Below are 21917 nucleotides of genomic sequence, written 5' to 3' on the forward strand. Positions count from 1 at the left end.
TAGCTTCAAAGTAAACCACACTATTAAAACCTTCAGCATCTCAGGTCTTTCATTTTTCATGGAGATGGTAAATACCTTTTAGCAGCTGATGCCAATGTATCTTTTCTAGCAACAGACGCAGTATGGGTTGGTTTTCTGGTTCCAGCTCCTCCATTGGTAATACAAGACATAGAAAGGGCTTCACGTAGTGCTGGAGGACCTGGGAAAAACAATTTAAAACACAATTAAGTATTTGGCACAATAAAACCTGTATCTTGGAAAAATAGATACATTTTCAAAAGCAGAGTTCAGAAACGAAAGCCTACACATTTTCTCAATGCTGGTTTCCATTAACAGGTCATGGAGCTGGGGGTCTCCTTCCTCAACCCCCCTTACTGCTTTTCAGAATGATTCCGAATGCTGCATGACGCAAACCTTCCAACTTGGTTTGCGAAAGGTTCCCAAAAATGACCAGACTGAAGTAGGCTGAACAAGGGTTCCAGGAGGTGGAGGTTTGAGTTCCTCGGCTGCTCACCTTAACTACTTTGGCCCTAGAAGGTTTTACCCACTTCATGACCAGGCCATTTTTTGCAATACAGTATTGCGTTATTTTAACTGACAATTGTGTGGTCGTGTGACGCAGTACACAGATAAAATTGAGGTCTTTTCCCCCCCCACAAATAGAGCTTTTGTGTGGTATTTGATCACCTCTGCAGTTTTTATTTTTTGCGTTATAAACAAAAAAAAGACTTGAAAAAACGCATTTTTTACTTTCTGCTAAAAAACATATCCAATAAAAAAAATTGTAAAAAATTGAATTTCTTCATCAATTTAGGCCAATATGTATTCTGTTAAAAAATGTTGGTAAAAAAAATCTTAACTCCTGGATGACATCAATTCTATAGGGCAATTGAATGTACCCAGCAGTCCAATCCCCCTCCTCCTGGGTATATGCTCCTTCATCGAGGCTCCCCAGCGGAAAAAGCCATTTGTCTTTTACACCTCTATGTATGCTAGAAAGGCTATTCTTTTGAAATGGAATCAAGCTCAACCCCCCACCAAGCAGCTCTGGCTGCAACTTATCAATAATGCGCTGCCTTTATATAAATTAACTTACATGGGGAGGAATTGCCCAGGGAAGTTTGATAGAATATGGGCGGAATGGGTAGAGGCTAAACAACTGACTATTGGGTAGCCGGGTGCTCTTCTCCGGATTAACCGGGCCTGATGTGGGCCTGGGGCTGTTGGGTGGCGGTCGTGGGGGGGGACATGGCGGGCTTTTGCCCCTCTCTCCCCCCCTCCCCTCCCCCCCCCCCCTCTGGTGGTGTATTTCAATCAATTGTTATATTTGCACGCTAGATGCTGACGGGCTGCAAGGGCTGAGAGTGGGCTATGCCCCACAGTAATACCCCGGTTGATTGTGTATGTATTTGATAAAGAACAGGGTTATTGATTGTGCTACAATGTCTGGCTAAACTGTACTGATTCTGGATTGTATTAATTGTGTTTTTTATGGTTAAATAAACTTTATGTTAAAAAAAAAAAAAAAAAATCTTAACAAGCGTATATTGATTGGTTTGCGCAAAAGTTATAGCGTCTACAAACTATGGGATATTTTTATGGATGCTTTATTTTTGTTTTACCAGTAATGGTGTACTAATGACACTGGCCGGGAAGGGATTAACACCAGGGGCCATGAAAGGGTTAAGTGTGTCTCTAGGGGATGCTTTCTGTGTGGGGGATGGACTGACTGGGAGACCACAGAGATCCGTGTTCCTGCTTAGCAGGAACACAAGATCACTGTGTTCTCCCCTGTAAGTACAGCGATCTGTCTTGTCCACATAGGCAGATCGCCGCTCTGCCTCTCTGGGTAAACGATTGGCAGATCCCGCCGATTGGCTACCCTTATGCACTCCCACTGTCTACTGCATGAAATGACATACATGTACGTCGTTTCGTGCAATACAGCTGCCCTGCCGTATATCTGTGGTGGGCAGTCTTTAAAAGTAGTTAAACAGCACCGGTGGAGGCTCGACTGGAAGGGCGAGCAAACCTTCCCCTCAAAAGAGGAAAGCCTTCTTTAATAAATTTTACCTGCTGTTATGCTTGCTTTTATAACAAGCCAGGACTGATAGCTTTCTTCTATAACAAAATTATAGTAAGGCTTTTATTTTTTCTTTGTCTAATAGGAGTATGTTAGGGCTTGTGCACACAGGCGTATGAACAAATATGCTGCCAAAAAAGCGCCTCCAATGCCATCACTGCCATGTTTTTAGGCACGTACGCAAGTGTGCATTGTGTTTAGAGGTGTATGAGCAAAAGTCAATCTACTGGCTAGAATATTAACTTATTCCAGACACTAGAATAAAAATGTATGTACATAAGCGGGCGTTTAGAAGCCTTGTGTGTACAGGGATACAATTATGCTGGAAAACTTCTCTCTGGTTTGGGGAATAAAGCAGCTCTAAAATACACCTGTAAACGACATACTGAACATAAAGATAACCTAGAGGTGCTTTCAATGGCATAAAAAAAAAAAAAAATGGCAGACACCTCAAGCAGTGGCATATTTTTTACCCGTGTGCATGAGCTCATAGTCCAAATTATGTCAGAAATTAGTAAATAGTGTTTCTGCAGCACCAGAGTAGAACAAGCCTTACATTTTTTATTGCCTAAGCAACACATACAACACCATGAGGACTTTGTATTCATCGATTACTTCACAGCTATTCTCCAATGCACTGAATGGTAGGCAATGCGTACACTTTACTCAGATTTAAAGAAAACTTCAAGAATTGTGGATTGGAGCCTGATGGGCTGAGACAGGCCCTGCCTTCTTCCATAATATGTACTCTCCCAACTGGGTGTTTACCTTTCCACAATTCCCTACTCCATGGGGCCATTCACATCAGGTATGGTGGGACTGCGTTTGGCAGCTATTCCAGCACAGTCCCACTGCAAAACAAGGCAGAACGCCCCCCCCCATCCCCTGTGTGTCCAGTTCACACCATTGCATTGCATGGGGGAAAAAATATAAAATGCAGCAGAGAGAAATTTCCCTATACTCAATATCAAAGTGACAACAGAAGTGAGCTGAAATCTCTCCACAGTACAGGAAAGCCTCTTAATGGTCACCCACACAAGTATCCACATTGAGAGCTTTTTTTTCCTCTATTCCAGTGCAATGTAAAATGTAGGATTCTCCCTCCAAAATAAGGTCACCAGGACAAATAAGAGTGTAAATCTACCAATCCTCCTCACAGAACCCCTAAAAACATAAAAAAGTGGCTCTAGATCAGTGGTTCTTACGGACCATAAACACAACTTTACATGCAATATATGTACTTTATTTTATTGAAATTTGATTTCCTCATATGACAAACACAAAGTTTGCATAAAAGTAAACAATCCCAACAAAGAATGCACTATTCATGAAAAAAAAAGTAATGGACACCAATACAAAAATTAAAAGATGCATTTTTTTTGTTTTTGTAAGAATCATACCTACCTTGCCTTAGTGGATTCAGCACTGGTCTGATGCTGCATCTGTCCCCCAGCACCTCTAACACTGAGCACCGAGCAATCGAACACCGCCAATCTCTCGTTTATCACAGCTCACTGCTCTGCCCCCCCTCGCTCACTGGGGCTCTGGGCTGTAGAGGGGGCGACCGGCTCAGGCTCTCAACGGCTTGCTGAGAGGCTGAGTTCGGCGCCAATCCAGGCATGTGGGTGGATCCAGACTTCATTGTTGTGATCTTGCCCGAGCCTGGACTGGCTCTGTGACATTAGCTGACAGCAGGCTTCAGCCCGCTGTCTGCTGAAAATGGGTCACAGGAGTGCAGAAAGGACTGCACAGGAGAAGTACAGAAAATGAGCTTTGGCTATACTTCTTTAAATACAATCATCTTGTGCAAATTAAAACCATTTAAATCTTGTTCAAATCTACTACTACTAGAAAATGAAAATCAGCACTTGCTAGTGCTAAAAGAAGGCACTTGTGCAGAGAACAAATTCTACAAATTTAAATGATAAACATGGGCCAACAACCATTCAAGAGATGCTTAGTGGTTGGCGCTATAAGCAGCGGCTTGGTGCATTTTCTTTCACTTCTAACAGAAAACCATTAACTGGAACAAGAGGGAGATCTGTATAGTAAATTTAATTGTTTTTTATCTGACCCTCACAGAACCCCTGATAGTCATTCATGGACCACTTAGAGGTCCACATACCCCAGGTAAGGAACCCCCTACTCTAGATCTAGTCTTCCTAATGTATTAACCTGTGCTGTGTCTATAATTAAATCATTAAATAGCTTCTCACCCAGAGCATATTTGTAAGCAGTCTTTGATCTGTTGCGACACCTCTACAAACACACCTTTGTGCAATAGCAAAAGAAAAACAACACCTTGGCCCGTGAATGGAAGATGTGTGTGGTTTAGAAAAAACAAAACAAAAAAAAAAAACACTGATTTTCAGACATGAGGCAGATCACCTGAAATGACAGCTTTCGTCTAACAGGTAATCTGCAAGTCTGCAAATATCACATTGCCTGACAATTAGCAATGTATGCAGTCTGGGCTCAGCCAAAAAGTTAAAAAACTGGCATTTCTCAAACACCAGATGTGAAATGAATGCAAAACCAGACCCGTTTGGTGATCAGGAGGAGAGCCAAGACTGAGAAATCAAAGTAGTAAACACATCTTCCACGCTTAATGGATTTAACTACTATTTTAAAAAGGGCCCTTTCATTTCAGGATAAAAAGATAGATGGTCACAGCATTTAGATGCAGCTTTTTTCATAACAAAAGCCTTGCAATAAAGTAGAATTAGAGACAACATTGTTTTTTGAATAGTGAAAAGAGGCTGAAAGCTATTCAGGTTTTTATTGCTGTCCGTGTCTCCACCGAGGATTTCCCTCACTTCCCATCATGTTGCCAGAGCTGGAGGGAAAGCCTTATATTCCATCAGGGACGCGGACAGCAGTATATTGCTAATTGCCTGCCTCTTGCCAGTTGGAGAGCTGTAGTGAAAAATGACAGTCATCCTCCAGGAGAAGATATTCACACAACTGGAAGCCGTGGAAGCCAATGGCCGCCAGCAATCAGTAAAGTCTGAAGACCTGGGCCAGGCCTCTTTCACACAAGCATCATTCGTTCAGTCATGTTTTTACTAAGGCCCCTTTCACACAGGCGAAACCATCGGGTCTGCTTGTCAGTTTTGGAGGCGGATCCGATCAGACCATCCATTATCCTGTAGGGAGTGGCGGATGTAAACAGACATGTTTGTTTATATCCGCCGACATCCAGTTCAATAAAAAAACAGACAGATGGGGCTATGTTCCCCATCTATCTAGCGAATTGGATCAGATGGCAGTCAAGTGTAAACAGACAGGCGGACCGCCCATAGAGGAGAGAGGAACTGTCGGTGTCCCATCTGCATAAAGTGGACACAAATCAGTGGACAGATTTGCCACTAAGCTGGTGGAGTCCATACCATGTGGAGGGGGCCCAAGAAGAATGTTCAGTTCTCATCAGTAAACATTCATCTTCCATTTCCTTTACATCAGTTTTTCATCCATTTTGTGTAGGTTACATTTTTATAAAACTGGAAAACCAAAAAAATGTGTGAAATGCTCCATTTAAGAACCTGTAGGTCCATAGTAGGCAGTGTGTGGAGGAAAAAAAAAAAAGCGCAGAAGATACAGGGGGCTGCATGTGCAGGAGAAGAGTATGGAGGGAGGGATAGCAGGCAGTATGCAAAGGAAAGAGTGCTGAGGGCAGTAAGTACAGGAGAGAAGTGTGGAGGGTATGAAAGTGGGCAGTGAATGCAAAGGAGGCATATGAAGTGGTTTAACAACAGGCAATATCTGCACAGTTTCTCCAGTGCTGAGAGTTCAGGTAGGAGGAGATTTTCACTGCAGCCTGTACACACTCCCACATGTGTGATGCCAATATCATGTGACCTGGCTTTCTCAGAGAATAAATAACTGTCCTCTACAGCATAAAAGACAACTGAGCATGTGCAGGTCAGCTACTCTGCCTGTGTTAGCTGGCCTTCCCCAGACAGTGCAGGATGGGGAGGAATTGTGCATACAGGATAAAACAGTCTTTTTACACAATGCAGAGGATTAACCCCTTAAGTTCCACAGCGAGTATACCAAGCATGCTATGCTGCATATACAGACTGATTTTACTGTTGTGGGTTTAGTAACTTCAAGAGCCGGTTCACACAGCGGGCGATGCGAGGCGACACGACTCGCCTCGCTCTCGCAAGTCGCCCCCGTTCTGTACAATGGAACCGTTCTGAGAGGAGCGACTCGAGTCGCTCCGACTCAGAAAAAAGGTTCCTGTACTACTTTTGGGCGACCTCGGGGCGACTTGCATTGACTTCTATACAGAAGTCATCTGCAAGTTGCCGCTGAGGTCGCGGCAGGTCGCGGCGAGGCAAGTCGGAGTCGCCTTGCCTCGCCTGCAGTGTGAACCGGCTCTTAAGCATTTGTCATAATCATCATTAACAAACAAAAACATGTCATACTTACCTGCTCTATGCAATGATTTTGTATAGAGCAACCTATTTGCCACTACCTCTGCATAGAATGGACTGCTTTGGATTTTATATCTCACAATAAAGGTGTTGTATCGGTGTGTGGCCATCTAGGATTTTTCTTGCTCTTTTATCCACTGCAGAGCTTGCACCTGATTGTCTTAACAGGGCGTGTCTCACGGAACCTCTGCCTAGAGCGGTATCTGTCTTCCACTGATCATTAGTGTCCTGATTATCAGTGCAGCGACAGTCAGTGCTGCCAACCAGTGCCTCCCCAGCAGTGCACCCTCATCAGCGCACATCAGTGAAGGAGAAAAAAGTTACCCGTTTGCAAGATTTTTATAACTGTGAAAATTGTGGGGGGTAATTTTAAAATTTTCTGTCTTTAGTCGTTTGTTTAGCGAAAAAAAAAAAAAAAAGTGGGGATTAAATAGCACCAAAAGAAATCCCTATTTGTGTGAATTTTTTTTTATAAAAATGTCATATGGATACAGTGTTGCATGACTGCAATGGCAAATGCAATTCAAAGTGCGACAGCCCTGAAATCTGGCCTGGGCAGGAAGGTGGTAAAAGTGCCCAGTGAGATAGAGATATAGAGATATAGAGATATATCTATACATATATATTTAGCTTTTTTGTGGACAGCATTTGGCATTGTCCTTCCACAACCTCACAGCTAGGCACACTGGCAAACATAAAACATGTGTCACTTTGTTTCCTGACGTTAGACGACAATCAGGAAGAGATACTGTGTCTCTGCTTTTCACTAATGATTTCATGGTGGATATTTTGAGTCAGAGTGACATCCTTTACTGAAATACATCTTTAGAAAATGTGTGAAAGTACAGTTACCATTTCCCATCCAGACATTTGTAGTCCAAAGGGAATAAAAACCAAAAAAACACTGAGGAAGAGGAAGATTGAACTGAACAAACATAGGTCCATGCAGGAAACAAATTACAGCCGTCACCATATACAATAAAGATTTAATTCTATTGCACACGCTAAAGAATGTATTTTGGCTATTCGTAAAATCGAAAGAAGGAAAACAGATGTTAAATAGCTGCTTTAGCTGTAAAATTTGGGGACCGGAAACCATTTTTTCTAAATGGTCATAAAAAGGCATTTTTTTTTTCCATCTTACTGCATTCTATGCATTAAAGCAGAGTTCCACCCAAAAGTGGAACTTGCACTTATTCACCCCCCTCCGGTGCCACATTTGACAAGTCCCCCTCCCCACTTCCAGAGAACGCGCCGAAGCTCAGCCCCCCCTTTTCTTCCTCCGCCAGGCCCAATTCGAATGCGCAGCACACTTCGCGCATGCGCAGTAGGGAACCAGGAGTGAAGCCGAACGGCTTCACTGCCGGCTTCCCTTACCGGCAATGGCAGCAGCTGGACCCCGAGAGCCGATCTGAAGATCACCTGGGGTGTCAATATCACGGGTCCCTGGACAGGTAAGTGTTCATATATTAAAAGTCAGCAGCTGCAGCATTTGTAGCTGCTGACTTAATTTTTCGTGGAGTGGTAATAGCATGAAAATAAAAACGACAGGCTGGTTGTACAACCAGCCTGCCCATAGATGGATCGAATCTCATCCGGTCCCTGCTGAACTGGGTCTATAGCATTCATGGCGGTACCTCACATGTGTGGTGCAAACACAGTTTACATACGTGTGCATGACTTATGCATGGGTTTGCTTCTGCTTGCAAGCAGAAGCAAGGGGGTAGCTTGTAGAAAAGAAAAGAAAAAATCTCAGATCTCTCCCCTGCCCTGGGAAGTCCCCTCCCGCCACTTCTAAACCCAATCCAGTGGCTAATTAGCTGCTAGGAAGGCATTTACATTTCAGGAAATCGCTGGCATAATTTCAGTATAACAACCGAAATTCAAGGATGTCAAAGCAGTAATAAACCAAAAAACAGAAGAATTTTATATATTGCAGCTTACCAATGCTTAAGGCCCCTTTCACACTGGGGCAGTCGGTGTGATGGCAGTAAAGCGCCGCTATTTTTAGCGGCACTTTACCGTCAACATTGCAGTGTTAATTGCCCGCTAGTGGGGCACTTTTACCCCTGCTAGCGGCCAAGAAAGGGTTAAAACCACCGCAAAGCACTACGGCAGCAGCGTTGTGCCAGCGGTATAGCTGCGCTGATTTCAATGGGCAGGAGCGGTGTTATACACCGCTCCTTCACCACTCCAAACATGCTGCTAGCAGGACTTTTCTTAGCATCCTGCCAGCGCACCGCTCCAGTGTGAAAGCCCTCAGGGCTTTCACATTGAGGACACAGCAGTGGCTCTTTCAGTGCTCTTTGCATGTGCTATTTTTAGCGCTGTAGCGCCTACAAAGCGCCCCAGTGTGAAAGGGGTCTAAACGTGGTGGCTATAGAAGTTCTGTTTTTATGCTTTTTTTTCACCCAGTATTCCAGCCAAAAACACATCTGCTGTCTAAAGCTGGAAGACTTTTTAAATCATTAAAACAGGACTTCGCCCCCTGTTCACATCGGTGTGACTTGTAATGCGATTTGACAGGTTCACATCGCATGTCAAGTCGCATACTATTGTCAGCAATGGAACCTTGTCTAATCGGCACGACAGACTTTGCCACGCCACACCATTTTAAAAAAAGGTCCATGCACTACTTTGTGATTTCAGGTGCGACTTGCATAGACATCTGTACATGAAGTCGCACAGATGTCAAACCAGAAGTCGCACTGACCTGAGGCTTTAAAATCGTGTGACTTCAAGTGAAGTTGTCACAATTCCAAACTCAGATTCAGTGTGAACGGTGGCTTACTATGCTGACATAACCAGTCCACAGATGTTCTCAGACACAACAGCCCTTTAGGCACTGCTAGAGTTGAAATTCCTGTCCAGGCCTGCTATCTACAATGACTGAAACTCTGAGGCCTTCAAAGCTAGCACACCACCCTCATGTACCCCTTTTTATTGAATATTTATTGCAGCAGTTAAAGGGTGTAAATCCTCTGGGTAAGGAGGCATGAGAACAGAAGCAGCTGGGAGCATTCATACTACTAGGAATTACATGCAGTGAGTGAGTGAATATGACACTTCATAGGATGGCTTCAGTATCTGTCAATACGGGATCAGCAATAGGGCTTGGCAGTAAAATTAAAAAAGCAATGGCGTTCCCAGAGCTAAACATCCCATCATGAGAGTTTGATCAGAAGGTGACGAAAGATTTGGGGAGCTGGGGATTTCCCTTTGCCATTTATATTGTCTATGCAAATTTTGAAGAATTGTTGTTCTCCATGTCTACACAAAGGATAGAGGAACAGGTTATGACAGCTAAAGAGCATCCATAAAATATCTACTACAAATAGATTCTTTGGAAATCCCAAGGTACAATCCAGACTAGTCACAAAAGTCTACCACCAGCCCCAACAATACTTCCCATTCCTCCTTTATGCTCGCTGGGGCTCCCCAATTTCCCAGCCATTACATAACTAGTGTCACTTCACAGCTGCAGCTACGCAATACCGAATAAGTGGCCAGTGGAGGGAGAACAGCAGAGAGACACAGGCAACACACCCAGAATGCAACTCTTACAAGGGGTTAAAGTACAACTAAAAAAGGCAGAACTTTTAGTTACTTTTTTTTTTTTAGCTTTGGACAGCGGGAAGAGGGATTAGAACACCTGTCAGTTTTTATTGCCGACTCTGTTCTCATCAAGGGAGATTTACCATATTTGTCTCAGCAAAAGTATTTAAAGTGAAAGTAAAGGAAAATCTCAAACTATGAGATGTCCCCAGAACAGTAAGAGGAAATCTTCCAATGGGGACACTAGTTCTGACGGCGTGGGGGGGGGGGGGGGGCCTCAAAAGTTTCCCTTAATTTTACTCACCTTCTGGTTTGGCTTTGGGACAGGAAGTGTAGGTAAATCTACCTAATGGGGACACAGAAGGCAAAAATAAATAACCCTCCCTTACTCTATCCAAAATGAAAAAAAAATGAAAAAAAATAAAATATAAGTCCTGCCTATGGTTGTACCTTAAAAGTGGAGTTCCACCCAAAAGTGGAAGCTCCGCGTTAAGAACTCCTCACCCCATTGCATGCCACATTTGGCATGTTTTTTCTTATGGTGGGCAGTGACAGTCCAGGTTTTGACAGGTACCTGCTCCCAATTCCGCCTAGGCGGCCCGAGTGGAAGTCCTTTTATCCCCCCCCCTCCCTGCAATCTTCTGGGACACGTCACAGGTCGCAGAAGATTGCCTGGTCATTGAGAAGGCGCAGTGCACACCCGGCTGTGAAGCCGCAAGCTGTCACAGCCGGGTGCCCACACTTGCAATGCCAGCACCGGGAGAGATGAGGGAGACAGCCGAGGGTTCGGGCGGCCGCATCACTGGATCCTGGGACATGTGAGTGAAAGTTTATTAAAAGTCAGCAACTACATTTTTTGTTGACTTTTAATAAGCTCTAAATGTCTGGAAGTCAGCTTTGAGATTTCATTCAAAAGAGGTGGTAATAGTAAGTATAATACATGTATTTGAATGAGATCTGGTCATATACTTGCATCCTAGCTTTGCTGGAGTACTAGTTAGGTAAACCTAACTAGTATTAAAAAAAAAAAAAAAGTCCCCTCCTTAACCTGTGTGAAAAAAATAAAAAATAAAAAAAAAATAATAAAAAAAAGTTTCCACTTCTTTTTGAGACCCGCTCTAGTCCAGTCACTTGACTCCTCTGTGTCAGCTAGCGGCAACTGCAGGGGAGAGAATGAAGGGCTAACTGCCAAGACATATGAGGCTACTGATTACATCAGTGCTCCCCGAATAACCCAGTCATCAAGCGCTCTCTCCTCTCCCCTGCAGCCACTGCTGGCTGACACAGGGGTACATGACTGGACTGGAGTAGCCCGAAAATAAGGAGGTATGTACACAAGTTAGGATTAAAAGTAAAAAACTATGGAGGGAGTTTTATAACCTCTGTCAGATTTTGTTTTTGCCATCTGTGTCCCAAAGGGGAGATTTACCCTCACTTCCTGTCCCATAGCCAAACAGAAAGGGGAAATCCCTACAAATTAAGGGAATTCCTTGGGACACCCCCCCCCCCCCCCCCCAGTCAACAGAACTACTGTCCTCAGGGGGAAGATTCCCCCCCTCCATTACTTTTCTGGGGAGAATCCAAAATGTTGGGGTTCTTTTTAACTTTGAATGATATGGTAAACAGGACAGAGGATGACTCTCCCTAATGGGGACACAGACATCATGACCAGTTCTAATTCCTCTCCACTATTCAAAAATAAAAAAAGTTGAACACAGTGTGTGGCGGTACATGCATGGGATTTTAGTAAGGGGGAGGGCACATTTTTAGGACTATCTAGGTTTAGGCTGGCATTCTACTTTAACCTTATGCTTAAAAAAAAAAAATCCTCTATTAGGTGATAAGATTATACTCTGGGAACACCAATTTCCAAGCCTGAGAGTCTGCATTACAGCCATCAAATGAGAACTTCCAATGCTTTGTGTAAAGTACCAACGTTTCTGTTTTCTTCAACGGTAAACAAAGGTGCGTCCATCAGTAAAAAGCTCCAATTACCTTTGCTAGGAGGTGCTTTTCTCACAGTTGCCACTTGATCCTCGGAAACAGCCAGGCGTCTGAGCACGTCAGCCAAGGCAGCTTTAAGCACAGTGATTTCATCCTCCTGCTGCTGGACTCTCAGCTCCAGGGCAGATAAACGGTCTTGCACATCAGAAGTGCTTGCTGCAGAAACGCTATCATCTGTGGGAAAAAGCAGGGAGAACATCAGCTCTGGCATCTTAAAACTGGCTTTAAGTAAATGTTAAATCATTTCACTTCTATTAAAGCTCATTTGGCTGTACTTCTCTTACGGATCCCAGCAGTGCAGGCCATTCTGCACTGTAACCTGTTTTCAGCAGACGGCGGGCTGAAGCCTGCTGTCAGCTAATGTCACGCAGCCAGTCCAGGTTTGGGCAAGATCACGACAATGAAGTCGGGATCCACCCACATGCCTGAACCGTCACCCAGCTCAGCCTCTCAGCGAGCCGCTGAGAGCCTGAGATGATTGCTCCCGCTCCCTCCACAGCCCAGCACTCCAGGGAGCAAGGAGGGGGCAGAGCAGAGAGCCCTGAGAGCCGAGTGATGGGGATGTTTGATCAATTGGTTCTCAGTCTTGGAGCCAGTGGGGGGACCAATGCTGTATCCACCTTGGCAAGCATGAGAGAGAAAAAAAAAAAAAAGAAGATTCCCATACATTTCTTTTAATGCACAGAAAAACGGTTTAACATCTAGATGCAGACATGGAAATTTGCAACTCAATGAAAAATAACCCAAGGAATATACTAGAAAACCTCTAAAAACTGGAAAGTTTATGGTTCCCAGAATAGATTCAAACATACGACACATGCTCACACTTGCACACTAGAAAATAAATACTATTAGGGTTGATTTGCACCCTTGCATTTTAACGCACATGATCAAAAGTGCATAAAATAGTATGTGGACATTTTCTTTGTACATTGTCTACTCACTAAAGAATTTTTTATTTTTTTTTGTTTTGTGTGAATCTGTTGCAAAGTCTTACTTGGGAAAAAAAACAGCACTTCCACTAGTAGGCCGACTACGAAGTCACTGACTCGCAATCATCAGTAGCGCTGTCAGCCTGCCCTGTGCACTCCTTCAGGTGGCCCTTGGGCTGCCTATTATCTGATAGAAAGCCCAACACCCCACTGGGGTAGAGTACATGGCAATGACAATGCTGCTTCTAATTGCAAGGTACTAAGTTAGCATTGTCAGCTAAAAACAGGAAGTGCCGTTATCTGCACCTTCTTCTGGTAATAAACTTTGTCACAGATTCACAAAAAAACTATTTGCTTGAAAGAAACTGTCCGCATTGAGGCATCATGCCAAATACAATGACGAGTAACAGGTTTTGGGGTTTTTATCTATCGTTTTCCCTTCTATTTTTTCAATTAAAAATTTTCTAAACCATATATTTGAACTTTTTTCATTGGATTAGTATTTTATATTTTTATGTTTTGAATTACACAAAAAAAAAAAAGAGAATTTTTTTTTTTTTTAAAAAGGGACTTTACTTATAAATTACTTTGCAATAGTTTTCTATTAAGGTCTGTGTCTATTTAAACAGGACAGATTAGGCCCCTTTTATACAGGGTGGAATTGGTTGAGATCAGCAGGGGTGATCTGCCCACTGATCAGAGAGGGACGAGGAGCCATTCTTGCCCACTCTGCTTTATGAGCAGCTGGAAGTACACAGACTCCACTGTTAGTTTACTCCCGACTGCCCTCCAATCTGATCTGCCTAGATGGAGGAGGATAAATCCCCTTCCATCTTTTTTTTTTTTTTTTTTGTGGATCGGACCAGAGGTAGTCGAATGTAAAAAGGACACAAGTCCATTTACATCTGTTGGTCCATAGGGGTGAATGGACTATCCAACCAGGTCCACCTGAAAAACTGACAGGTCGACCTGATCAGACCCTTTGTGTGAAAGGGACCCTATAAACTGAAAATGTATATCAACAGTAACTTCTTTCCACACTGATCAAATTAGAAAAAAATGTTTTACTGTCTTTGTCTGGATTGCATAATAAAAACTTTAAAAGAACATTACCAAAACAAATGTATATGTATTATTTTGTTACCTTAAGAAATTACCACGGTAGTTACAGAATAAAGTGGCTCATAGGAGAAATTAAAGTTTGCTTCAGTCCACAGGAGTTGTAGAGGTTAAATCTAACGGTTTGATCATATTGCCCGGGGCACTCCCCAATCCAATAGGCCCTCTCCCCCTACACCAGCATTTCTCAAAACTGTGCGGGGGACCGCCCTGTCAGCTCTCCGCTCTCCTCTATGGGGATTGGATGAACACGGACCGTCTGTCCGTGTTCATCCTATCCGCTCTGCAGACGGATAGAAAAATAGGATTTTCCTCCATCTACAGAATCGGACCATAGCGGAGACGGACGATATCGGGTGTCAGCGGATGTTCATCTGCAGACACCCATTATTCCATAGGGATGCATGCAAGTCTGTATTTCATCCGCAAACGGATGGATGAAAAACGAACATACTGTCCGCATGTGTGAAAGGGGCCCTACAAAGCAAATATTTCTTTGCACACTGGTAGTGACTAGTATTCCAATGTTTTTCTTCCTCAGATTTTTTAGCTCACTGATCCCAGAGCTGACGGAGAGGGGCAGGGCGAAACAAAGATGCTGTGCAGGTGCCCAACATCCTTATCAACCCAATGATGGCATCGATTGTTAGGATGCCAGCAGCTAGAAGGTTGAAATGGTGGCTTTGTGTAACTTGTATACAATTTTTGGGCAATTTCTAGCCATCTTGCCAAGGCACCCATGACAAAACCTGAAGGCACTATGGTTGAAAAAAGGCTGCTCTACACTACAAGTCTGTTCAGTTGCTTGTGATGAGGGGTATGGCCATTACTCATCTATGGTAGCACAGACCCCTGGAGGAGGACAGAACCAGTCTTCCACTAAGAGTAAAGGGGAAGCATTTTCATTCACGGTTCACTTCACAATTTGGGGTATAAGAGTGATTTAGACCTAAAAGACATTTTTGTCAACCCAAAAGTCAACTGTGCGCTATGAAAATGAGATTTACTGCCCAGGACACAGTTTGGTGCACATTGAGTCTTATGACTTTGTGTGACGGCGGTCCTCTTCCGTGTCATGTGATCTGACTTCACAATAACCTCTAAGAAGGGGAAGAGTGTCAGAGTGAAATACAGTTAGTGTTCCATGAGACATTTATAGATACAAAAGACTGTACTTTCTATGGGCCATGACATCCCAGATTTCTAGGATGTGATCAATAAGATGCATAACCTAACGCAACAAATGTTAAGAACGTATAAATACAAAAGTTGAAGTGGGTTTATTTTAGGTTAAAAAAAAAAAAAAAAAAAAACTGTCAGTGCTACTATCTGTGCTACAAGAGTGTCAAAATGTACCGTATATACTCGAGTATAGGCCGACCCGAATATAAGCCGAGGCCCCCAATTTACCCCCAAAAAAACTGGCAAACTTATTGACTCGTGTATAAGCCGAGGGTAAGACATGCCTGTCCATCCCTGTGTGTGTGTCCGTCCATCCCTGTGTGTCCGTCCATCCCTGTGTGTCCGTCCATCCCTGTGTGTCCGTCCATCCATCCCTGTGTGTGTGTGTGTGTGTGTGTGTGTGTGTGTGTGTGTGTGTGTGTGTGTGTGTGTGTGTGTGTCCAGCCTACCTGTGTCCTGAGCCTTTGTCCCGAGCCTCCGTCCCGTGCCGAGCCTCCTTGCCTCCGTGCCTCGCCGCCGTGCCTCGCCGCCATGCCATGCCTTGCCTCCGGTCCCGTCCCGTGCCGTGCCGTGCCGTCCTGTGCCTTGCCTCCGTCCCGTGCCCTCTTCGTTCGTCGGCGCCTCGGCGGCCATTGTAAAATTCAAAAGCTGCGCCGCCGCCTTCGCCTGTGATAGGCGGAACACTGAATTTCCCAGCAGCCTGTGTTCCGCCTATCACGTACATCGTATCATCCTCGTCCGTAGTACGAGGATGATACGAAGTCCGTGATAGGCGGAACACAGGCTGCTGGGAAATTCAGTGTTCCGCCTATCACAGGCGAAGGGGGAGCCGGAGGCGCGGCTTTTGAATCAGAATGGCCGCTGTCTGTCTGCTCGACACGCTGATCGAGCGGGCAGACAGCGATGACTCGAGTATAAGCCGAGGGGGGCACTTTCAGCCTCAAAAAAGAGGCTGAAAATCTCGGCTTATACTCGAGTATATACGGTAAATCCCGAGATTTTCTTTGTTTCCAAAATGCAGCATCTACACAGGGCCTGTGGAATCTAGGGACAATTTACATTTTTAATCTGAAAGCAATTTTCCAAGGATTTTTTTTCTAGTCATCATCACGCAATCATTAATATAAAAATAAAATATTTGATGGTAAGTCACTTGGCTTCAAACTCCAGGACTGAAAAAAGGAGGAATTCTGTGCAGAATCCAAGTATCTGCTTGGACACTTAGGCCTAGATTAGCAGACGAGACTTGGCATGGATGTAGCTATTCTTCAGAGGTAATATGGGAATTACAGCTTCTGCATCCAGTCTGCACTGACTCAACTCCTGCAAGTCCCATTAAACATACTGCATACTTTATTTGGCTTTTAATACAAAACCTAGAAGGCGAGATGCTCCCATCACCCAGTAAATGCAAAATTTTGATTAAGACGGCATCCACTTTTCATTCTATTATGAATTTTGGTGGAACCAGATTTTAATGTGTTTGTATAAAAATATAGGGGGGAAATCCACATCATTCATTCTGTGATCTGTGAATGAGCTACAAGTCCCTTCGGCCACCGCGGCAAACGGCTGGCTTGTAGTTCTCAACGAACTGCGAGGGCGATAATGAGCACCCTTTGTAGTTCACCAACACTTCCTAAGGCTGGATTCACACCTATGCAGTTTTAGTGCTTTTTGCAGTTTTCAGATTTGCACTACAGTCCATTTACCATGGTTTCCTATGGAACATGATCTGTAGGGCAAATCTGCAAAATGCAAAAAGCACAAAAATGCATAGGTGTGAGTCCAGCCTAAAGCTTTATAACGGATTTCTTTATTGCAGGTGAAATTCTCTGCAAGCTCATAAAAACAGCAAAAAACAAAAGCACTTTTTTCCCCTGCAAAAATACGTGCATTATATATTTCTTTCTCTAAAAGCAAAGTTAACCCTTTAAAGGCCAAAGGGAAAAAGCCCCCCTTGCAGTGGGGGCTGCCCAACTTAAGGGTCAAATGCTCATTTAGTTCTAGGGCGCCCCTCGAAGGCTGCCAGACCAGCCTTTTCTGCCCTATGTTCTGGCAGTCGGAGGTCCTCTGACAACATTAAATCCAAACGCGAGCCCATAGGCCAGCATTGGACAGGGTGACACTGAGGGATAGTCCACTGCCAGAGCGCAAGACAAGAGTAGCGTGCTAGCTGACAAGGTGGTGAGAATCAGGTGGGTAAAAATGCCCCCCCCCGGTCTAATTGAGCATTTAACCCTTGCAGTGCAGGGGCAGCCCCACGGCAAGGGAGCACATCTTCCTTTCCCTGGAGATGAGCTTTGAAAATCCTTTTATACATTGCCTTCCATTTCTACCTAGCCTTACAGATATTTTTACATAATAAAATGAGCAATAAAAACCAAACTCACTAATAGTCCCGCTTTTCTTGTGAAATCACAATCATGGACATTGGGAAGCAAAAATGGGGCACAATATTAAAAGCGTATAACTTCAGACAGACACGGCTCATACAGTAAGGCTCTGTTCACCAGATTCTTGGCTGCAATTTAAAGTCCATTCCCCAGAGGACTATGCCTGGGTCACTGGTCCTGGCAAAGACTCAGCCGAGATATCAGAGTTCGCTAACTGGTGGAAAAGTTGAAAAGCACCCATTCATACACCAGGCCATACAGCTGCACTGCTGCACTCTGTACGTTTTCTGGTGACTGATGTCTTCCATGCTGGAGAATTCAAACTGGAAAGGGGGGGGGGGGGGGAAGCAGTCGCCAAAGTAAAGAGAACCTTTACGGGTGAAGATAAAGTATATAGGGTAATTATCTTCCAGTCATCCCAATTACAGGAGCACAGCTGTGAACATGAAGCCTAGGTATGTTAATAACATAACGTATGTGACTATTAAAATATACAGAGCTTCCGCACCGTGCAAAATGAACAAAAAAAATAAAAATCTGTCTGGGCTGCCACAGCCTGTGACCATGTGTGTCAGGGAAATACAGCACAGTGTGTACAGAAATGTGCAGTATGCAAATGAAACCCAGAATTGGGCAAAGGGAAATGAAGGAAATCCCAGCCCATCACCATATTAAAGCCAAATTGAACATTCAAGTTTTAATCAGCTAAATACATTCAAAGTGCATGGAAACAAGTGTGTGCAATGTGAATGCAATGCCAAGTCTGTATCCTTCAGAAAGCAGTTGTAGCGCAAGTAGTAAAGCCGGTTCCCTGCTGAAATTAACCCTTGCTCTGGGTGGAATTAGTGGTCAGTCTGCTGAAGTCAGACTTGTCCCTTGCGAAGTTGGGTCAACACCTCTGCAAAGCTCATGGTTCTTGCTAACTGAAGAACACTAGCACTGACTTAGCAGGGGGTCCGATTTCTGCAGAGAAAGTACCGCTTCCACACAAAGAGCAAGGGTCCTCATTACAAGAAGGCTGACAGGGGACTTGTTTTTCTACGTGGGCTGAGTCTGCTTTCTAAAGAAAACAAACCTTAAGACTTTGCACACTTTAACGCAAAATATTTTTAGCCAATTTAGGCTCCAATTACACTTGTGCAACTTATCATGCGACTTTGGAGTCACACCCCATGTTTTTCAATGACAAATGTTCAAATATGTGCGACTTAAAAGTCGTACCGATTTAAAAAAAAAGGTACCTGCACTACTTTGGTCTGATCTGGGTGATTCGCCATCACTGCCTACTCGCCAATGCAGGAGTGTGGGGATTTGAAAGCCCTACTCTTCTCTCTTAGTTTCTCCTTAGGGCTTCCAGGATGGATCAGAGAAATTCACATTGGTCACCTACTGGCACATGACCAATCGGAATCGCTCTGACCTGCCCCAGAAGCCCTAAGCAAGGTCAGGAAAGAAGAGTGGGGCTTTCAAATCCCTAGACCGCGTCGTCGGCTGTGTGGGGAGGGTGCTAGTTTACCTTTTCATTACCTGCGAAAAAGTGAACTTGCACTTTAAACAAAGTTAAGTTGGGCTTTTAAGCAACCTTGTCACACGTTGGTATCTATTTACTCAATGTTTGGGGTATTGTGTTTACTAAAATAAATTTGAATGCAATCCCCCCCCCCCAAAAAAAAAAAAATTGTGTTTCATAAACAGCTGTGCAAATATTGTGCATTGAGCTAGATTGCAACTAGCACCATTATACGCAGCAGGGCCTTTGCTTTGAGAACATGTATATAAAACTTATTGGGGGGGGGGGGGGGGCTTTAACATGTGTGTACAAAAAAAAAAAATTGCCCTGTTAGCAAATGGTAAAAGATGTCACAAGATGCAGTCAGCGCAAGCACAGGTGCCCCCATGGAAAGCAGGTTTCGTGAGGGGCACTTGAAGAGGGGCCTTGAGTGCCAGCGGGGGAACTGCACAAAGCAGGTTAGTATTGTACGTTTTTTATTTTAATGAAAAAAAAAAAAAAGTGGTTAAATATTACTTTAAAGGAACGCAAAGCCGTTAAAATAAAAAAATAAAAATAAAAAAAAAATAAAAAAAAAAAAAAAAGCCAAAACACACTTTCTCCCAACTAAAGACACTGCAGCAGAGACTAACCATAAAGATGGTGTTTCCGCAAACCCCACGTCTTCTGAGCCACACACAGAAAACTATTTGAAGTTTACAGCAGAAAAATGTAACAAAGGAAGAAGGTGCCTGAGCAGACGTGCCTCAACATTTACTGGCATTTTACTCACTGAAACAATCAAGGTAGTTACATTGACAGCTTTTTATATCAGGCTAGGTGAGCAATAAATCTATTTTTGTTTCATTTAGCTGGCTTTTAAGCCAAATTAATTCAGGGACGCCTTCAAAACACTAGAAAGCAAAATCTGGACAGCTCCTGCCTTAAAGGAAAACGGCTCGGAGAAGAAGCTGCTAACATGTCTAAACAGTAGGCACTTACATATGTCTGAATATGCCCTTAGCAGTTCTGCAAAACTACACAGAAGCCATGAAGCTGTGTGGGCGCTTGTATTCTACAGACACAGACTTGGAAGTTGCCTGGCCCTGGTCACCCACCTCCAGCTAAAAGGGAACCAGAGAAACCCCTTGGAAAACTGACAGCAGGTAGTCTTTTCTTTGCAGAGCAGGCATGCAATTTCTCTAAAAGAAACCTGTGAGCTCGCAGTCTTCTTTGGAATATTCACAGAGCTGTGCAAGAGAAGCTCAGCTTACTGTACATCCGCTCAGTGCCTGTGTGCCGGGATGATTGCATCTTCTACCTGGATGCTGTTCCCATTGGCCTTGCATGCTCAGGAGTGCAGACACCAGCGAGGGACATTGGGCATCTGAAGGGAGTTAAGTATTGTGGCGTTTCATCAATACTGGTCTATACTCCAGCTGTCCAACCTGGGCTCCTGGGGCCACATCCTTTCCTAGGGTCCATAGAGTGCCCAAGTATCAGTCTGTAGTGGGCAAGAGCTTTGTTTTGTGGGGAGTAAATGGCTAAATCTCTACTAATTGAATGAAAACTGTCCCCAATCATTCATGATCTTATGTACCATGTCTCCAATCACCAATAAAATCTGTAGACGCTCAACATCTTTTCCTCTAGTATGCCTCTATCGTTTCTCTAAAGCACTACATATAACATGCACATTATATGCAGGTCTTTGGTGAAGTCCGGGACTAATACGCAGCATAAGCCGACAACTACTGGTCTATGACCAATAAGAACCAGCAGGCCAAGTGTTGACTTCAGAACGATAAAATTACTCAAGTTGGCATAACAGGGCGCCCCTAGTTTCAGCGCTTCTTGGCTGTCTGCAGATTTGATCCAAGTACATTCTGGCATCCATAGGTGCCCACTGTATTAACATGTTCACTTCTGTTGAGCTGGGTGGACTGGTGTCTTTATTCAACCTTACTATGAAAGTCAGTGAGCCAATGAGGCGAGAGGGGACGGGGTTGAGACACAGCTCAGTGTCTGAATGGACACCAACAGCAGCTTGGCTGCCCCCATAGAAAGCTGCTTGCTGTGGGGGCACTCGGCAGCACCCTGGGGCACCAGCGGGGATCCCTAGAAGAGGAGGATCTGGGCTGTTCTGTGCAGTGGTTTTACACAGAGCAGGCAAGAACAACATACTAGTTATTTTGAAAAACAAAAACAAAAAGCCCATAACACTTTAGTATCACTTTAAAGTAGAATTCTGGGATAAACCTAACTAGTCTTAAAAATGTTCCATCCCCTTTAATTAATATACTTATTTTCTGCCCACTTCAGTCTGGTTACGGGATCCGGCTCCCCTGTTCCAGTTGCAGGAAAGAGGGAGAGCAGACAATGGATGGGCTGTAGGAGCTTATGGGTAATGTCACAGCTTCATGGTTAACCAGGTGTTGTCGAGCGTCCTTTCCTCTCCCCCTGCAGCAACAGCTGGCTGACAAAAAGATCACATGACGGGACTAGAACAAAAAAAAAGTAAACGCTTTGATGCGTCATTTACAACACAATTGGCACCACTCTTCACAGAGAACACCAGTAACTGTGCAGCCAAGATTCCGTGAAACCCTAGGATTCCTCCAGGGATGACCAGATTCCTTGGGCCGTGGCTCACTGACCTCCCATCTGATGGTCCCTGTATACTTCAAAGTCCAATGCCACTTGACAGAGCCAACAGCA

General features: G+C 44.1%; 1 protein-coding gene across 5 annotated transcripts in view; it reads right to left on the reverse strand.

Moving 5' to 3' along the window:
- LOC143987136 (echinoderm microtubule-associated protein-like 4) overlaps positions 1-21917 on the reverse strand; it is a 171880-nt gene that overhangs the window by 80894 nt on the left and 69069 nt on the right. For all 5 annotated transcript variants that reach the window (XM_077485690.1, XM_077485689.1, XM_077485692.1 and 2 more), the window contains exons 2-3: positions 12073-12255; positions 76-199 (exon numbers count right to left, since the gene is read on the reverse strand). In XM_077485690.1, the coding sequence (XP_077341816.1) occupies positions 76-199; positions 12073-12255 (307 nt within the window). The remainder of the gene's footprint in view (positions 1-75; positions 200-12072; positions 12256-21917) is intronic.

The sequence above is a fragment of the Lithobates pipiens genome, unplaced genomic scaffold, assembly GCF_037356315.1.
Source record: "Lithobates pipiens isolate NorthernLeopardFrog02 unplaced genomic scaffold, aLitPip1_a1.2 Scaffold_18, whole genome shotgun sequence".
NCBI lineage: Eukaryota > Metazoa > Chordata > Amphibia > Anura > Ranidae > Lithobates > Lithobates pipiens.